General features: G+C 37.3%; 3 protein-coding genes across 4 annotated transcripts; 2 read left to right on the forward strand and 1 right to left on the reverse strand.

The window, feature by feature from the left end:
* Positions 1–393: 393 nt before the first annotated feature.
* On the forward strand, positions 394–7,909 carry LOC127798267 (anthranilate synthase alpha subunit 1, chloroplastic). 2 transcript variants are annotated; one of them, XM_052331719.1, is made up of 11 exons: positions 394–676; positions 1,010–1,188; positions 1,280–1,469; positions 2,731–2,882; positions 3,622–3,737; positions 3,829–4,075; positions 4,172–4,228; positions 4,425–4,577; positions 5,925–6,005; positions 6,307–6,393; positions 7,394–7,909. In XM_052331719.1, exons 1-11 carry the CDS (start codon positions 520–522, stop codon positions 7,715–7,717), a joined length of 1,743 nt encoding a protein of 580 aa, XP_052187679.1. In that variant the 5' UTR covers positions 394–519; the 3' UTR covers positions 7,718–7,909. The 2 variants fall into 2 exon arrangements, with proteins under 2 accessions (XP_052187679.1, XP_052187678.1); XM_052331718.1 differs by having other exon boundaries at positions 3,829–4,228.
* A 2,353-nt stretch (positions 7,910–10,262) lies between these two features.
* Positions 10,263–11,160, forward strand: LOC127798361 (30S ribosomal protein S31, chloroplastic). The gene is made up of 3 exons (XM_052331879.1): positions 10,263–10,456; positions 10,544–10,608; positions 10,740–11,160. The coding sequence occupies exons 1-3, from the start codon at positions 10,297–10,299 to the stop codon at positions 10,872–10,874; spliced, it is 360 nt and encodes a 119-aa protein (XP_052187839.1). The 5' UTR covers positions 10,263–10,296; the 3' UTR covers positions 10,875–11,160.
* Positions 11,161–15,958: 4,798 nt separating this feature from the next.
* On the reverse strand, positions 15,959–16,758 carry LOC127798360 (pleckstrin homology domain-containing protein 1). The gene has a single exon (XM_052331878.1). The coding sequence runs from the start codon at positions 16,672–16,674 to the stop codon at positions 16,243–16,245; it is 432 nt and encodes a 143-aa protein (XP_052187838.1). The 5' UTR covers positions 16,675–16,758; the 3' UTR covers positions 15,959–16,242.
* Positions 16,759–20,080: the final 3,322 nt, after the last annotated feature.

Consider the following 20,080-nt stretch of genomic DNA (forward strand, 5'->3'; position numbering starts at 1 on the left):
GGCTACTGCACTGTCGACTACGGGTATAGTACGGATAACAGTCAGGTAACAAATTACAGATAAGAATATAAATTTGAGTCATGATATAGTGTAGTGTGGGAGTTTCATCTCCTGTAGAGGATGACTCCTTATGAGCATTATACACTGTATCTCTTGTTTGATGTAGCACCATATATCATAATTAACCCTCCCACTTGCACGAAATAATGTATGGACCTTGAAGTGAGGACTTCACCTTCTTGCAGAGAAGGGCTATTGCACTGTCCTCGCATTGTATGAGTGATTACTTAAATTTTATGGGGCTGGCACAGCACGTGATCAAAACAGGAGACCAGAAAAGTGTTGTATCGGGGGCATAATTGGAATGTCATTACTGATTGATTTCTCTAAGCACCGTATATATATATATATAGAGAGAGAGAGAGAGAGAGAGAGAGCGTGTGTTCTTGTTTCCCCAAGCACCGCTTCGCTCAGAGAACGCCCACCGTCTGCGGTTTCGCTGCAGTGCATTCTCCGACGATGCAAGCCCTAGCCATGTCCTACCGATTCAATCCGTCTGCACGCCGGCTGCATCACTCACCGGCCACCGCCATTTCCGTCCGAAGCTCTACCTCTGCCGCCTCTTTTCCTTTCGTCCGTTCTCTGCAATGCTGCTATCTCCATTCTCCGTATCTAGGTCGCTCTCCATTTCTCTCTCTATTTATGTGTTTATGAGTTTGTGTGTGTGTGTGCGCGCGTGTGTCTTTCCGGTTCTGAAATTTTGCGGCGGAATGATTCCATTTTAAGCTTGCAGTCAGTAACTTGCTTAAGCTGCTGTTCTGTAAAGAAGAAGATTTAATTTTCTATGGAAATTAAATTGTTGCGCAGACGCAGAGTTGCGAAGTTTTGCGTTTTTTGTCGTTTTTATTTTCTTGAAATGTTCATTTGCAATGAAGATGGACCTCTCTCTCCTCGGTTCTCAGTTATAGCTAATCTTAATGGCCGTGATTTGATTTTCTGTAATTTGTAGATGAGTCCAAGTTTGCTGAGGCTTCCAGAAAGGGAAACTTAATTCCGCTTCAAAAATGCATTTTCTCGGATCACTTGACTCCGCTGCTCGCATATCGGTGCTTGGTCAAGGAAGACGATCGAGATGCCCCGAGCTTTCTTTTCGAATCGGTGGAACCTGGTTTGGGTTCTTTGAGTGTCGTAAGTGCTTCTCTTACGGCGTTTATTTTTCTCTGTTCTGGATAATGCGCATACAAATGGTGCGGTTCAGTCTTGAATTTGATTTATTCAGGGTCGTTACAGTGTGGTTGGAGCTCAGCCGGCTATGGAGCTCGTCGCCAAAGAGAACAAAGTCACAATCCTGGACCATGAGAAAGGGTCCATAACCGATGAAGTTCTGGCAGATCCGATGGCGATACCGAGAAGTATTTCAGAGAGCTGGAAACCCCAATTTATTGAGGAACTTCCAGATACATTTTGTGGTCAAAATCATTGCCTTTAATCACCTATTATAAGTTGGCATCGTTTCCCGCTAACTTTCAACACCATTTGGCTGAAACCATTTGTTTTAAGAAACGATCCACTTTACTCCTTTTAATTTCTACAGTAATATATCGTACATGGCAACACCAACCCATTTCCTGGAGATTTAGGGAAATCACCCACAATTAATCGTATGCTGTACCTTTATCCACTGTAGAATTAGTGTAGTGTAGTGTAGTCTATTCTGTGCAATAGCTACATAATACATTCCTGTTATATTTCATGTTAATTGAGTAATAGTAAATGACAATTATACCCTTCACGAATGTAAAACCTACAAAAATGTTGAATTTAATTACAATGCATCGTAACTTATTACAAAGATGTAAAAACCAAAAAAATTGAATTCATATCTGAGATGTTTAAATCTGTATTAGGCATTTGACCAAAAAATTGTTAGCAAGGACCCGTTTGGTAGAGCCTCTGTTGTCACTATTTTGACAATTAAAACAGGAAAATTAATAGCCTTTAGTTTCTTCCCTTTTTATGTTTTTTTTTTTCTTTCATTTCTTCTCTTTCCCACAGTTGTCTCTGTAGCCTGTAGGCGACTCAATGTCATCGGAACGTAGCCGACATCACCTCTACCAGCTCCACACTCGCTAGTGACTCGGATGGGAGTCACTGACGGCAAGACTCCAAGATCTGGATAGATCTGAGAGTGATGACTCCATGGGAGTTGCGACTTCCAGATCCAAATCTGGAAGTCACCGATTCCCACAGCTGAAGGGGCAGTGATTGAGTTGGGTCTTACATAGAGGGAGGGGTAGTGATTGAAGGCAGTGAAGCTGAAACGAAAAGTAGCCAACATCATCCTTGCTGGTTTTTCACAGCAATCTGATGGTTCTATAGGAGACGCTGGCAACCAAGGAGAAGGCCAGGGCCCAGAGGAGTTCCTGCGCCTCCTCCAGTTGCCAACAATATTAAGGGTAGGAAAGAAAATAAATAATAACAAAAAATGAAGTATGAAACTGAAAATGAACACAAAAAATTTTGAAAATAGAGAACTGAAAGTTCTGTCAAACAGGTCCTAAGCAGTTAAATTATAAAAGAGTAATCATAGAACTTTTCAGTTGATTTCCCAAATTAGTATTGGAAAAATCTCAGTTCAAAAAGGGCAAAAAAAAAAAAAAAAACTCCTTGCATTAATTTACATAATTCAAATGAAAGGAATGCTTAGAGATTTTGTTATGTCATGAACAGGTGGATGGGTTGGTTACTTCTCATATGACACAGTTCGCTATGTAGAGAAAAAAAAGATTCCATTCTCAAAGGCACCAAAGGATGACAGAAATCTTCCAGATATTCATATAGGTCTCTACGAAGATGTGATTGTGTTTGATCACATAGAGAAGGTGCTTCAAATCTCTACTTGTATGCTTCTGTCACTTATAATGTCTAATCCATTTATCTTTTAGTACTTTCTTTTCTATCAACTTTAGTACTGAAGAAATTGTCTTAAGTTCCGGTAGCTAGCCTTTCTTGTGGGAGCACTACCTAGATAAAACACATTATGGGGTGGCAGATGCCTGCAGAGTGATGGATGTCTGTGTCACTGGAAGAAAACTTTGTTAACCGTTGCCATAATTTGTATGATGTGTTCATTACTAGTGATGGAGAGACTGTTACTGCCCCATTTATTCTGCATGTTGGCGAAATATTTCAAATTCCTTGTAGCACTTGTTATTTATGATTATTTTCTTGATTGCGACAAAATCTTCCATAATTAGTAACTTCTATTTCTTTCTCTTGCTTTCTTCTTTGTTTTGGATGAAAAATAGAAAGAGTTGAGTAAATGCAAAAAATTCAGAGGAGGTTCATGGCCAAGGGTAAAGATATCCAGTAATGGTTATTTTGGAACGTACTGTTTGTGTCTGAAATGGTGTCAATAAGGCTTTTACTTGATCCTTCTATCAGTTCTGAATGTTGGGTAATATATGTGTAGGATCAAAAGTTCTGATAATACCATCTTCAATCTTTAAATGGTGTTGGTAAAGTCTAGAAACTTTCAGTTAGCCATGTTGTGATTGAGGCTGTTCAATTTTTTTTTCCCTTTCTAATTTAAGGCTTTCCGGGCATTTTGTGCATCCTCAGAAAGCGCATGTGATTCATTGGGTAAGGTTGGATCAATACTCCTCCATTGAGAAGGCATATGTTGATGGAATGAGACGCTTGGAAACATTAGCCTCCAAAGTACTGGCCATTGATCCGTGAGTAGATGTTGTACTCCTTCCTACAGAATGACAAAACTTTATGAAAGTCATTCACGTTTGCACTTTTTATTTGGTTATCAAATTCCAGCCCAAGACTGTCTCCAGGCTCTGTGGATTTACGCACACATCATTTTGGTACTAGTCTGACGAAGTCAAACATGGGGAGTGAAGAATACAAGAATGCTGTACTGCAAGCAAAAGAGCACATTCTTGCAGGGGATATTTTCCAGATTGTATTAAGTCAACGCTTTGAACGTCGAACATTTGCTGACCCTTTTGAAGTCTACAGAGCTTTAAGAGTTGTGAATCCAAGTCCATATATGGCTTACTTGCAAGTTTGGTCTTCTTCGAAACTATCTACAATTTCCAGAATTCCCATTTATTCCCCTTGTAACCCAATTTATGCATTTAATTATTTTCCATGTTTTCAGGTCAGAGGGTGTATTCTGGTTGCTTCAAGCCCGGAAATCCTTACACGTGTAACAAAGGTATATGAACATGCATTTTATTTCTGAATAGTTTCAGGTGGAACTATTACAGGATCCACTGTAAGGATCAAGCAGAATCAAGCCTTTTACTTCTCGGCTCAGAATGTTAGCTACTTCTGAATTTTATATAGCACTCATTGTTGCTATTCTTGTACATACTGGCCAACAATCATTGCTTTGCCATTTTCATTGACAGAAGAATATTGTCAATCGACCACTGGCTGGAACCTGTAAACGAGGCAAAACACAAGCAGAAGATGAGATGCTTGAAGTGCAGCTGCTAAATGATGAAAAACAGTGTGCCGAACACATCATGCTTGTGGACCTGGGCAGAAATGATGTTGGAAAGGTTTTTTTCAAACTGTTCTCCACTAATATGAACATTTATAATCTGGTTGTTGCGTTAACATACTTATATGGACATTGGTAATTTGGTGGTTGAATTGACCAGTATGGATATTGGTTGTGTTGCATGGCTCTTTTGAATTGGCTAAGTACCTGCATCAGAGGTTTGATACTTTGAATATGTGCACCATAAATGTGTTGAAATTAAAAAAATAGCAAACTATGTATAAAACTCTCCTTTTATGTGTAACATCAATTGACTAGTTTAGAAACGTAATTTTATGTTGAATAAGTGAAAAAGAAAAGTATTTAAAGTTTTGAAATTTTGCTTTAACTTCGTGTGCCTGAATTAGATGAGCACTAGATGAGCCTGTCACTCGGACATACCTCCACAATTGACACTTGTATCCAAGTCCGTGTAACATGGGTTGCAATCCTTGTGCTTATTCACTTATTCTTGCTGCAGTCCATAGTTTCAATTGCTGAAATATTTTTTCATGTTTCCTTGTTGTATTGGTTGGTTTTACAATATCAAATCTGTGTGGAACATGACCATATCAATTCTCTTCATTCACTCATGAAGCTTTTCTATGTGAAGATGGTGTCGGAACTGTTCCCTCACTAGAGGGTTGCGTTAGGAAGGGCACTTGACATAAAGTTTTGTGACATTGTTCTGCATGGATTTGTATTGTCAATATGACTTTTAGAAGTCAATTGACATTATTGATGTTATACCACCAACCCTAACATATATACCTTAAACATTGTGTAATAGGCTTATTATATCTTGGATTACCTTTATCAAATAGCCCAATTCATATGACTGAAACTGTATTTGTACCAACAGTCACCACAATCAATTGTAGCTCTATTCTGATAGGAATAAGATTTATAACAAAGATAAAGTGCAGTTCATGATGATGACGGATCTTCATAGTCCATATGTCTCACTCATCATTGTCTGTTCACAATCAAACTTAATATCGTAATCAAGTTTTAGAAGAGGAAATACAATGTCGTGTCTTTATACTTATTAAGTATAATACAACATACATAGAATATTACAAAACAAACTCAAATGGCATTTCCTGTATATAACAAAATTATTGTTGGGGGCAGATTTGTTATTTGGGATTTACCTTTTTCATAGACATGCAAATAATTATATGTAACACTCATCCTACCAACTTATTGTGTGTTAAGGAAACCAAAAAAAGAAAAGAAAAGTATATATGATGTACTATGATGGTATATCATTTTGAATCAAACATGGCCTTTATCCAGTCCTGTTATAAACTCTATAAACTGTATGTCCACCCCTGTAGTAACATTGGTCAGATTGTTGTCGTAGGTTTCCAAATGTGGTTCTGTGAATGTGAAGAAGCTCATGACTGTTGAACGATACTCCCATGTGATGCATATCAGCTCTACGGTGAGATTCTGCTTTTGCCTACTTGTGGTTTATGTTTGTATCTTTGACATATAGAGGAACTGTTTTCTATGAAAGTACTTGTGATGCAGGATATATATGAATTTCGACACAGTAAAAAGCAAACATCCACTTGGATTGTCACCTCTTTGTGCTTCTCAGTCCAATGCTTTTTCTTTGTCTTGTTCCCCTTTCTGGTTTCTGTTTCTGTTTTCCTGTTACATTCCAAGAAAGATTTTAAAAGGCCCATAAGAAAGAAACTTGAAACTTCCATTGACAAATAATTTAATTTTTCCTTTAACAGATTACCGGGGAATTACACAATCATTTGACTTGTTGGGATGCCTTGTCTGCTGCATTGCCTGTTGGAACAGTTAGCGGAGCACCAAAGGTTACTATTTACATTTCATGTTCCCTTTCATTTGCTACCTGTCCTGTTTTGCTTTGGCTCTTCACTGTTGATGAAAAACTCTTGAAGCAACTTGGAACTCACCTAGAACTAACATGGTGTTATTTTCTTATCTTTGAGATAACTAAGATAAAAAATAATTGTAGTATCCATCTTTGCCACTTGTGGATATGGTGGCACTCTGATGCGGATAGCCATGTCTTATAGGATTTTTTTTTTTAGATACTAAAATTTAAAATCTTATTTAAGAAAATACTACTGTTGCCAAACCATTTAGAAAAATGCTATACTTTAAGCCACGTTGGGAGCTGTCCAGTGTGGTGATTCTACTCCAGATGAAACACGCCACTGCGACCAGCGGTTTGCAAACTAAGAAACTCACTGGTCCTAGTGGTGAGTTACAATAAAATGGAGAAAAGTGAAAAAAGCCTAAAACGAAATAACCACCTGTGGGGGTGGCAGTTTGATATCAGCCTGTGCCAGGAGCAGTTTTTTACAAGACTGTTTCACTGATTTGGTAGAAAGTGTAGTATTTTGCTAAATACTTTGAAAGTAGTGATATAAGTAGCTGTTAAACCAGATGTCAAACGATTCTGGGCTGGTTTTCATTAATTCTTGAAGTTGAATAATATCACTATAAGATTGGTTAGTGGAAATGCTGGATTTGTTGCTGTGTCTTGTTTGACTAATGCCGTGCTAGGCATTAATGTGGAAAATGGTCCTACCTTAGCTAGTTACTCGGCATTCTGCTTTTTCTCTAGGTGGGTGCTGTTGCCTAGGATAGACAGTTCCTAAAGAGTTAGCACTGTACCTCTTCTTCCTCCCTAAATTATGTTTTTTCCTCGTCCGCTTGCCTTCTGTTGTTGTTTTGATTAAACATGGATGCCATTCATTGCAAGTTTTCCCAGCTACTAGTCCTTCGATCAGACTTGATATAATAAAACCACATTGTTTTGATCATCATCTTGACCGATCTATATAGGTGAAAGCCATGGAGTTGATAGATCAACTGGAAGTAAATAGGCGCGGCCCATATGGCGGTGGATTTGGCAGCATTTCCTTCACCGGCGACATGGACATTGCATTGGTTCTGAGGACCATAGTATTCCCGACCGGAGCCCGTTATGACACAATCTACTCGTACAAGGATGAGGGTAAACGGCACGAGTGGGTGGCTCACCTTCAAGCTGGTGCAGGAATCGTGGCTGACAGCATCCCGGACGATGAGCAAAGCGAGTGTGAGCACAAAGCTGCGGGCCTTGCTCGTGCCATCGACTTAGCTGAGTCGGCATTCGTCCACAAGTGATGCTTCTACTTTTCAGAGACCAAAACATTAGAAAGATGCTAGCTTTTTTTTCTTTTCTTTTTTTTTTTAAAAAAAAAAAAATCTATACCTTGCTTGCTGTTGTAAATATGGGCTTTGTCTTATTGTTCTGGAATATCTGTAACTGAATAAAAGCAAAAAGGAGAAATGAAGCAAAGAAAGAAAGAATGGCAGTAGTAGGCTTGTTTCTTAATTTGAATAATTCGTGCTGTTTAGGGTTCTGATTTTGTTAGTTTTCAACTTAAGTTGCAATTAGAAAAATTAATACTTGAAACTGTCATTTGGTTTTGTGTTTTTGTAACCATTTTTTAAAATAAAAATATAAAATATTCTTCAATAAATTATGTGTTGTTATTTTCACATAGTAGTAATAGAATTTTTATATATTTACATAATATAACTTTATTCACATCACACTTGATGTGTCATGGACCAAGGTTTACTTAATAGATCCAGCAGCAGGAAACTTAGAGGGAAATCTTGAGAAAAACCTAAAATTTCATAAGGAAAAAGACTTGGGGATAAAAAGATCTATTTAATGTGTGTTGAACTTGTTTGTTTAATCACAAGACAAGTAATTACACAGTATCGAAGGAAAAACAAGAAATCAAAAGAATAGAAAAATAAATGTTAACTCACCCACACAAAAGGAGTCAATAACACATGTGTTTGGAGCTATAAATAGATTTTATTCGTGGTAGGAGTGTTCAACTCTACTCAATCTACTAAATCAAAGAATAAAAAATTTACAAAGAATTGATTATAGAAAATATATCAAAGAAAAATTACAAACATTTACAATATCGATATCTATGATTAAACCAAAATACATGCTGAATAGGCTGAGCAATCCCACTCACAACAATCATCTTAGTCTCTCCCTCACAACCCATAACAAAATCAACAAAGAACGATACAAGGGTTAGGGTCTCTTAATATCTCTAGGATTTCTTTTTGACGAAAGAGGCGATAGAATCGAATCGCCCATTGCCCTTTGCTTTATATATGGGAAGATTACATGACAAATTAGATCGACGGTGGGAAGGTTATATGACAAATTAGATCGACGGTCACAGATAACAGAAGGCCCAATCTGATCCTACACGTGTCAGTCATCGAGACAGTGATAAAAAAAAAAAAAAGCAAAATACATACAAAGATATATTAATAAATCAACTAATTGAATCAAAATATAACACAATGAATATGTACCAATCAAGAAGCCTATGAAGAAAAAACTCAAAAAATGAATATAAAATATAATAGAACAAAAAAAAGTTTCATTCTGACAGATTTCTAGAAGAATCTCAAAAGATTCTTACCCAAGAAGTTTTCAAGAGAGCTTTGGCTAACACGTGAAATGAGTTCAAGAGAACCATACGGTATCTTAGATAAGTCCCTAGTATTTTCAATGAAAAAAATACAAATGGATAACTCTTAAAATTAGTTTGAGAATCTTGAAAAGTGATAGGGCTTATCTGCAAAAATTAAAATCCTAATTGATCTCAAAATGTAAGAGAAGTTTATCATAAACCCCTTGCCTTAATTATAGATAGACAAACTTTTATTCTTGAAATTAAGTCATTTTTACTTAAAAAGAACTCCGTTATCTATTTAGAATAAAAGAATTTGACTTAAATATTTGAGTATTTGTATAAATAATATCTCATGCCCTCTAATCATTTATCTCATTGCAAAAGTTTTAACGACTTAAAACAATTTTATAACATCTAAATTCTATTATTATATTCAGTTAATAACAATACTATATTCTTTACGAAATATTTGTAATTTTTATGTAAAACTACATATTTCAAAAAATTAAACATCGATTTTGAAAGAAGGAGATCGAAACAATATTTGATATTTTTGTGTTTCGTCTTTTGGAAATAAGTTCATTTTTTTTATAAATAAATTTATTTTTTGGGGTCTTTTCCTAAAGTGTTGAAAACTATAAGATTAAACAACTGAAAAAGAGTAACGAAACCAAATGAAAAGAATTAAAATTAATAATTTAATCTTAAGCGAAACAAACAAAAAAAAAAACAAGAACAAAAAAGAGGGTTACCAAATTCTTATAGCAAATTGATGGTTTTTTATGGTAATTAATTTTACTCCTTTGCTAGTTTAGATATAAAATACTATAATTTCCATTTAATATTCACTCATTCTTCTTCATTGAGAATTTTCTAGTGCCCAGCTGATTTGTTATTTGTGAATTATTATCAACTAAGGAATGTCCAAACGGACACCATCGTCTTATGGTTTCAACAAAATACATACATATTTCTGTCTAATTTACACACATTTATTATTTAGCAAAAGAAAAAAAAAATAAAACACCCACCCACACACACACACACACACACGGAGGTATCATCGTGTCCAATTAAGGAATCGACTATAATTTTCCACACACAAAAAAAAAAAGAAAAAAAGAAAGAATTTGGCAGGTAGTCCGAAAACGCGGCGTTTTGAAGAGCATAATTAATAAATAAATAAAACAGCTTGGCCCTCTTCTTCCATTTGTTTCTCTTATCTTCTTCTGATTCTGATCTGATATGGCGTCGCTTTTGTTGGGAGCCCTTCCAATGGCTTCCACAGGTCTCTCTCCTCCCCCGGCTCTCTCCTTTTCTCGATCCCAATCCCTCGCCGGCGCTGCCTTTCCGCTTTCTTCAGTCTCCTTCTCCACCTCCGCCGTCCCGCCACCGCTCCCATCAAGTACGTTTCCATTATACATACATGTTATCCACAGATTAACTCCATACTCTTGATTGTTAATTCTTGGTGTTGTTGGGTATCTATCAGTTTATTGTGGGAGAGGTGACAAGAAGACGGCCAGGGGAAAGCGCTTCAACCACTCCTTCGGAAACGTAAGATCTCCCTCCCTCCGAAGCCCTTCTTTGGTGAACTGAAATTATTATGGATTCAGGACTGAGGATTCTGTTTGTTTGAACTTTGAATGGCGTTTGTGCTGCTTCCTTTACTTTTGTTTGTTATATAGGCAAGGCCAAGGAACAAGAAAAAGGGGAGAGGGCCGCCGAGGGTGCCGGCGCCTCCATCGCCGCCGAAGATGGACCGGTCCGACGATGACGAGAAAGTTAAAATTGAAATCGACGAATCGCTGTTTTCCGGTTGAAGAAGAAGAAGAGGAGGAGCAGCGATGAGTGAGGCGCTGCTGCATCTGTTTGTGTTGGTTTGATTTGATGTAATTTGTGTTGGTGGTGGGGGATTCATTCATCTACCACCACCACCACCACCACCATTACTTTGCTTATTTACGCCTGCCCTCTCCCTCTTCCTTTCCTCTCTGCTTCACTTATCAAACAATCAATCAGTCAGTCAGTCAGTCAGTCAGTCCCATGCATGTATGGATTGAGGAAGAATTGATTTTTTTTTTAATTGACTTTCTTGCTTACTATGGATGGATTACTTGTTTTATCAGAGCTGTGCCCGGAGGAATTTGGATGTGACGAGAAGAAGTGGGAAGGATGTGATGTTGAATGAGTTATATTCATCATCCATTTCATTCCATCACCATTGTATTTAACTCATTTCCGCTCCCTTCCTCACCCAGCACCTAACACACAAATAGCATGCACACGACTCGTTACTTGTGTTGGGGATGCAAGTGTTGAATCTTGAAATCTGACACCTAAAAGGCATTTTAACTTGTGGGTGAAAGCTGGAGTGTCAACACCAGCAGAGAAACCAGGGTGGTCATATTTCGTGTTAGTCATTTATATACCTATATTTCATGCCAAAAAACTTAGTTTTGATTTAAATAATAATAATAATAATGTATATAATTCAAAACAAAATCTCTCCCTATTTGACAGTTTTTAAATGTGAAGCTACGCTGCCCTACTGAAGAGTCGAGGGAAATTTGAAGAGAAGCTAATCCGTTTAGAAGTTAGAAAACTTAGAAAGTGATAAAATGGAGGACATTTCAAGGTTCAAGTTTGGAAGACTGGTACAACCACGAACCTGAAGGCGCACTGTTGGAAGAAAGGACCTTCGACCTTCCCAATTTTTTAACATGCATTTTACCCTAGCCCCGGCACTATCTTCATCTCATTTGTCAATCCATGACTGTTCAATTTAAAGCCCAGTAATGCTTTTGATGAAGAGAAAATGGTTACCTTCAAAATAATAGCAGTGATATTGGAGAAATTTCAGCCAGTTTCGCCTTCAAAACATATTGCAGTGAACAGGGCCCTAGACTCATGTTTTTACACACACTGGCCCAGAACATGGTATTGGGAGCCATCCAGCAGATATGGAGTGCCAAGAATTAATAGGGATGATTCAAATTTGGGTCCGGTCGTAAGAAATTATGGTTGTACGGACAGGGAAAAAAGCCCAATCTGGCACTATTTTAATTACTTTTCCCCACATGTACTTGGCTCCAAAGCCAGCACTAGTTGAGTCTAAATGCCAGAAATTTACACACACTTCCATTCTAGAGCATATATCTCCACAGACCTCCAAGTTCAACAACTTCCCCTTTCCCTGGACTGGACATTGAAGGAACAAAACTTCCCTACAAAGTTGAGGATAGGCAGGGTTCTTGTAACAAGCATGGGTACTTCTGAACCATATCTTCAGAAACAATATCAACTAAACTATAATTCAAATGATTAACAAGACTGGAACCGAAGGAACTGCTACCACCGTATTCATTCATCCAAGTGTAACCATGATAATGAGGTGTAAAATTTTTGGTATGAACCACTCAAGGAGGGTAAAAAAGAAGAGGAGAGAGATAGAGGGGGCTGGAGTAAATGAAATGTCTATGCCTAACAGGAGGGAGAGTGTAGAAAAGTTAAGTGCATAATAAATTAAGAGGATTCACGATCAAGAGAATGGGAGACCTGGCAAAGCAATTGGGAAATCTGGAAACCTTATTGAAGCTAGATGAGCCAGAAGATTCAGTTCTGTTCCATGGGTCTGGAGGGGGTCGTTCATGTTCCCCGTCATTCTGCTGATCGTGCAACCTTTTTGTTATTGCAGATAGCTAAAACTTTTTCTCTACTTTTCCACAAGTCTAGATTTTGCGGCATATTTGACTCGTGGAACAATTGTCATAGATAGTCAGCCGATAGCTTCTGTCCGTGGCATTTTTGAAGGGCAAGCATTCGGATCTCTATGCTTGTGGGTCACATGAAGAGAAATGCCAACTATTGATGTATCATGCAAGGGTTTTACCAGTTTTTCAAAAACTCATGATAAACGCAGCGAAAATAAAACACAAGAACGCCTTGCAAGACCTAATATCAACAACCATATGCAACCATCATAGGGGGTAAGAATGTATACTTCACTAGCAGTTCCGATTCTGATGAAGGGGTTGAATGCCCTCCCAAGGTAGCAACCTTTGCTTCCCAGAGCTCCGAATGGCACCTCTAAACAGTCCAACTGTTCCAAACGACTTACCAAATGATTAATCTGACCCCCAAAAGCATGAGGGGCCTAGTTAGTCCACACTCCGGGTAGGAAATGATTCCTACAAGCAAGCCTATGTGCTAGCCATGATGAGTCTGGAAATGGGTCAAGAGAAACTGATTTCCAAAAACCAAATGGACACTATTGGTTTAGATTTCTACTCTAGCAATGAGGGAATCAAGGAGCAAATAGGAGCAGAAGAAAGAAGGGTTTCTAGGCTCTGATAAAAGAAGGCAATGATATGGCCGAGAGAGAAAATATTGCAACAATTGCAATAGCCAACAAGAAGCTGAAAAAACTCTTGTGTTCTTTCAAAATGCCTTGTATATGAACATGCATAAACCCTAAACGCTCTAGAATGGACAAATGACAGGGAGAGAGGGGACAAGGGAGAGGCATGCTGGACGCACACTGTCCTCCTCGCTCGTCCTGTTGTCATCCTCCTCAACCACATGTCCAAAATCGTTTGCAGAAACAACAAAGAAATTGTGTCGAATCGCGACCTTTCTTCAAGAAAAAGGTTGACCGAATTCGAGGAACCGATCAACCGGTTTTCATTGGTTAGCAATAGCCAGTTGATCGGTTCTCAACCTGTCGACCGATTTTGTCACGAGTCGATCGACCGCCTTCAAGGCCGGTCGACTGGTTTTGTCCCTTTGTCCCAAATTTTTGCAAATTTCATCTAGACTCGCCATTAACACTTAATAGCCTTTTCATTATCTCATAATGAAACCAATGCCCCCATTAAACTCTTAACGACATACCTATCGACTCTTGACAATTGCTCCAATCAATTATAAACCCATTCCATTAACTCTTTCATTAGCTTTTAATAATAATTATAGCCTTTCATCACTTAGTCAACCACTACATTCGAATATGCATGTGACCTTCTAGGTTCACCACTAAATAGCAATCGAGACGCGTCAAACACTTTGATGCCGACCAAACACTTTGGTCTACAAAAAAAATCTCTCAATCTCCTTAATATATCTTGAGAGACCTTGAGTGGCAACTAACATTATGTCAAGGCAATTACACCAGTAATGAAGTCTTACTTCAAAAAGAACCTATTACGGTTTTCGATTCTTGTGTACTATAATTCCTCCATCAATTAACATCCCAATCGAGTGAGAGTCATGGACCAATCAAACTCACTAACTCGATAATTATGCCAAGATCAAGCATGGTGTGATTAAAATGACACATCGAAATTCCTTCCGACATTAAAAACACATTTACAATCATGTGCACTCTGGTCAGGAGTTTATACAATCACAATCACCATTGATCACATAGAATGTTCACCTCACGTTGGAGGTCAATGAATCCAATTGGCAATTACCTACATCCATACGTTATTATACAAAGACCACACAATGCATATTCCCACCGTGATAACTAGGTGGTTCTTAACAACAACAAATCTCATGCATCAACATACAAGACAATTGTGTTGACTCCGGTATAAGGACTAGTAACACAATCGAAGCCAATGACAGATCATAGATCTTCTCAGCCATGTGATCTGTCACTTGCATCACTTTCAACAAATATTCAACTAACATCTACCTACATGTCTACTATATCCATCTCATAGATTATGGCATGCAATTTACCATCATTTATCATTAGTATCTCATACTAATCAAAGATAATAGCTCATGTGTCAGTCCATAATTGATTACTCATAATCCCCTTATGAGAAATTTAAGGATTGGGAATCATTTTAAGAAATCCTTAATCCAAAGGTCTTTGTTACATCTCCTTAACACTTAAGAATAAAATCTTCAATAGGAAATCTATGAACTCATTCATATATTAAAATTAGAGAAATATGAATGAAAATATGACCTTAAAATATGAAAATATATTTTATTATATTTGTAAGAATTACATTATTAGTCCCATATTACAACTGTTAAATGCCATATAAATCTAGTATTAGGACACTAACACTAACATCACGATGATCACATCTCACTCCATATATATATATATATATATAAACTGCAATTGCCTCAGGTTGTAATAGACCAACAGTAAAACTCACATTCCAATACATGCCAGATAGTTGTTGCAACAACTCAACCCTTTACAACAGAAGATAGCAGAAAATTTCTGCATCTAAATCTCTACAATCACCTAAGGTCTTGGATAAAACAAGTTTGGATAAAAGGAAATACTTCCAGCATTAGGGGAAGATACACCTACAGTCCTCTCTCTGAAAGAGATTGATTGACCAAAATCCCCAAGAACCGCCATGATCAAGTCACAAACAAGTAAACTTTATAATGCAGACAAACCTACAGGAAAATCCTAAAGGCATACCGACTTATTAAGCTGACAGAATTCTTAAAAGAACTGCCCCAAATAGCCAGACCTTTTTCTTTCCAGATGAAAGAGAGGAGAGAATTACTCAATTTACCATCTATAGAAGATACAAACTTGATTCTTCTACCATGAAACTTCCTCGTTGCCTCAGGCAGAACGATGCTCAAAATTCAACAATACTGGTGCTCTGTGACCACATACCTCATAGTGTCCTAACGCCTATCACACACTTCAAGGTACATGATCAGCTTCTAAAGCATGTAACAGAGTTACAAACACAAACTAAGAATTTATTTTGCACTAAATTCTACTTCTTTCTCCTTTTGCTCACTATATCGGAGTTAAAGAAGGGTAAGTCATAAAAAAAAATCACCAAGGGGATACAGTTGCTAAAGATGGAACTGACATAGAATTGAACTAGCATCCAGGCGAGACAGACGAAAATCATCGTAATTACTTTACATACTTGCTAACAGAACACAAAAATTACAAGTTCCACAAAAACATCTTCAACACAACAACAGAAAACCTGGGAAAAGACCCCAATACCTGTCAACTTTAAAGATCTAATAGTCAAAACAAAAATAAAATACACTTAAAAAGAAAAAGATAAAACAGGAAATGGTTTCAAATTCATTTACACATATTACGCACATAACATGAAAGTTGAGAAGATCGAGGGTATCCGAATTTGCACAAACGCTTACCGACGCGAATTTGAGCACCACCTATTGCTTGCTATCGTAATCGACGATCTCGTTGTCGGTGACGGATCTGGAGTGCTGGACAATAGAGCGTCCGATGGAGTTGATCCAGTCCTCCTTCTCCTTGTCGGAATCGGCGATGAAGTACATGGTCTCGGACCGAGTGGAGAGCTCGAAGGCGAACTGCTTGTTGAGGACGTCCTCCGCGCCCTTGACGGTGAGGCAGGTGGCCACTGGGATGACGCCGCGTGGCCGAGAGGCGCGCGTGACGGTGGATTCCTTGAACCAGAAGAGCTTGCCTTGCTTGAGCACGAACCAGCGGCGACGCCATGTCTTGATGTACTGGCCTTGCTTGGTGAGCCATCCAGCTCGCTCCGGGCCCGACCAGAACTCCACGCCCTCGTAGTCGTCGGCTGATTGGGCCCCGCCCATAGCCGCTCGCCACAGGCTCGCCATCGCCCGTCGATTTCGATCTGAAGACGAGAGAGAGATCAGAGAGAGAGATGGGGCAGAGGACGAAGAAGATTCTCTGCGTCGCGTTGCTTGATTTGGATTGGTTTTATTGTATCGCTTCACAGGCAGTATTACAAGAAATTACACTTTGCTCCCATAGTTTGTTCAAAAATCACATATACTCATCTCATTGTTTAAAAAAAAACTAAATATTTTCATGTTTTTATGATTTTATTTAATGGTTTTAATTTTGGAAAGAAGAGCATAAGTTTTTAAATTAGTTACAATTTTAACCCACGAGTTAAATTGAATTCTGGGCATGTACTTTTGCATAGATGGCATGCCACGTGACAATTTTAAATAGAACCCACGCTGACTCAAAAAAAAAAAATCATATGGATTTAACAGCAGTTAAATTCCATATGGGTTTAGGGTTTAAATCAAGAAGAGTCGAAGCGAATGAGGAAAACGGAAAAATGACAACGCGAAAAACAATCAGAAATCAATATGACATCAAAAACGAAACAATCAAATGACAAAGACGTTGGAAACGAAGAGCACGAGGTAAAAAAAGAAATCGACGATTTTGAAAAAGATTTACAGAGCTCGCATACAACATATTTCTTAACACAATAGAGGAAGGAAACACAAAGTGTAAGTTTGAGCAAGAGTCCAATCAAGTTTGTTGTCTTTTGTTTTTTTTTACTTTTATTTGATCGAACTTCTCGTCATTTTTTTTTTTTTTAATTTTGTCTGATCAGACTTCTCGTCATTTTTTATTTCGTCCAATCGGACTTTTTCGTGAGTCCGATCGAACTTATCGTCTTTTAACCCATACTTTTAATCCATATGGACTATTAAAAATCAAATCTGAAGTTGAAACCCTAAACCTTATTTTGATATCAAGAATATGCGACTTTAAGATGAAGGCGAACTGAGAAGAAGCGAAGAATAATCGGAGGCCGATGGATGTCGAAGAGAAAGCAATCAAAGGATGAAGATGTCGAGGACGAATAAGACGAGGCGGAGAAAGAAATCGACGTTTTGAAATAGATTTGCAGAGCTTCCAAACAACACAATAACCAAAGGAAGTCGTAAAGAAAGTCAAGATTGTACTTAAAACGCCCAAACAAATCCACACAAGTCGACTTTCTTATCAACCTCAACATTCATCTTCTCTTCGATGGTAAGTAGCATAAAGTAATATAAACTTTGACTATATATGTACGTTTTCCAAGGGAACGACATAAAGGATTCTAAATCCTTCAATAAGCTCCAATGGAAATCTTCTACACTTACTCGCTCGTCATGACCCATTAATAATATGTTGATCACGACGAGATATTTCATCTTCAACACATCATCTTTATCGAGGTATGCCTTTGTATCGAATAGTTCTTTTATGTTGTCAAGATATACGACATCTTTATGTGAGAATAAATAGACTCGTAAGCTACTATTCTCATCAAGTCTCACTTACAAGATTTTCCTTTCAATATGGGCAAATCGAAGTCCAGTCATGAGAATGAACTCTTGTTTCCTATATTTACATGACATGCTGCCCAACTCAAACCACATCTCATCGAGATAGGTATTGGGAATTTTCACATATCTCAAAAGCACTTGATGAATCAATTGTAGTGCAGTAACTTGGGAGAAGTGGGGTATCAGTATGAAATGTCCTAGTAGGCCTCGGACGAAATCCTCTAACACATCATACTTCACAAGGGTCTCACGAACAGGGGCAAGAGTTTTTATGCAACAGTGAGTAATTGCCCGTGTACTAGGTGGTAGTACCCGGCTATTATGGATATAAGTAAATGTTTGTTTTTTCTTATGGGCATCAATCTATAAAAAATAATACAAAATTAAACAAATTAAATGCGAAATAAACAAAATTCAACTAAACAAGATAGACGATTGAAGAGTTCGATTGGACTTTTTTTTTATTTTTTTTAGTGGATTTTTTTTTTTTTTTTTTTTGAAAGTAAGGATTTAAGATTTTGTTTAAATGTTTTTGTGAAAACACAATACTATTTTTAAGAATCCGATCGGACTCTTCAATCGTCTATCTTCAAGAGTTCGAATGACAATACCGTTTGGATCTAAAAAAGTCCGAACAAGAGTCCAATCGGACTAATTAAGAGTTTGATTGGCATTTTCATCGGACTCTTTCATATTCAAACGATACTGTCATTCAGACTCTTGATGATAAATAATTGAAAAGTTCGATCAAGAGTCTGATCCGACTTATTAAGAGTCCGATTGATTTTTTCATCAAACATTTTCATATTCAAACGGTATTGTCATTTGGACTCTTGATGATGGACCATTGAAAAGTCTGATCAAGAGTCCAATTGGACTAATTAAGAGTCCGATTGACCTTTTCATTAGACTCTTTTAGATTTAAACGGTATTATTATTAAGACTCTTAATGATAGACGATTAAAGAGTCTGATCTGATTATCAAAAAAACGGTGTTGTGTTTCATGAGTCTCACCCAGGAATTCTCAAAAACACTTCAACAAAAGCTTAAATCCTCACTTTCAAAATAATAAAAAAAAAAATTTGCTAACAAACAATTTCACAAAAAGTTTGATCGGACTCTTGTTCGGACTCTTTCAAAGAAAACAATGAAAGAAAAATAGCAATACAAAATTTAACAAATTAATCGAAAGAGAAAAAAAACCACTAAAAAAAGTTTGATCGGATTCTTAATCAGTTTCATCAACCTCTTGTTTGGACTCTTTAAAAAAAAAAAACAATGAAAGAAAAACAACAATACAAAATTTAACAAATTAATCAAAAGAATAAAAATAATCCACTAAAAAGAGTCCAATTAAGAGTCCAATCGAACTCTTTTTCAAACTCTTTTGAATCCAAAGGGTTTTGTCATCAGACTTTTGAAGATCAAAACGATTGAAAAGTCCAATTGAGAGTTTGATTGAAATGCTATCATTTGTATCTTCAAGAGTTCGATCAAGAGATCGATTGCAATGAAGAGTCTGATTTATTTCCTTATTTTTGGCTTTCATGTTCATCCACAAATTCTCAATAACACTCTAACAAAAACAACTTGACAACAAGTTTGATCGAACTCTTCATTAGATTCCGATCAAGAGATCGATAGCAATGAATAGTCTGATTCATTTATGTATTTTGGGTTTCATTAGTTATATCCACAAATGCTAAAAAACACTTCAACTAAAACATATTATGTATTTTGGGTTTCATGGGTTTCATCCCCAAATGCTCAAAAACACTTCAACAAAAGCCTAAAATCTCATCCTAAACTTCATTTTCAAAGAAAAAAATATAAAAATAAAGCATACGAATCTAATCGGACTCATAGGACAAAGAGTTCGATTCATTTCCATACCCACGAGTTATTGTTCAAACTTAAACATTG

Source organism: Diospyros lotus, chromosome 3 (genome assembly GCF_014633365.1).
Source record: "Diospyros lotus cultivar Yz01 chromosome 3, ASM1463336v1, whole genome shotgun sequence".
NCBI classification, from domain to species: domain Eukaryota; kingdom Viridiplantae; phylum Streptophyta; class Magnoliopsida; order Ericales; family Ebenaceae; genus Diospyros; species Diospyros lotus.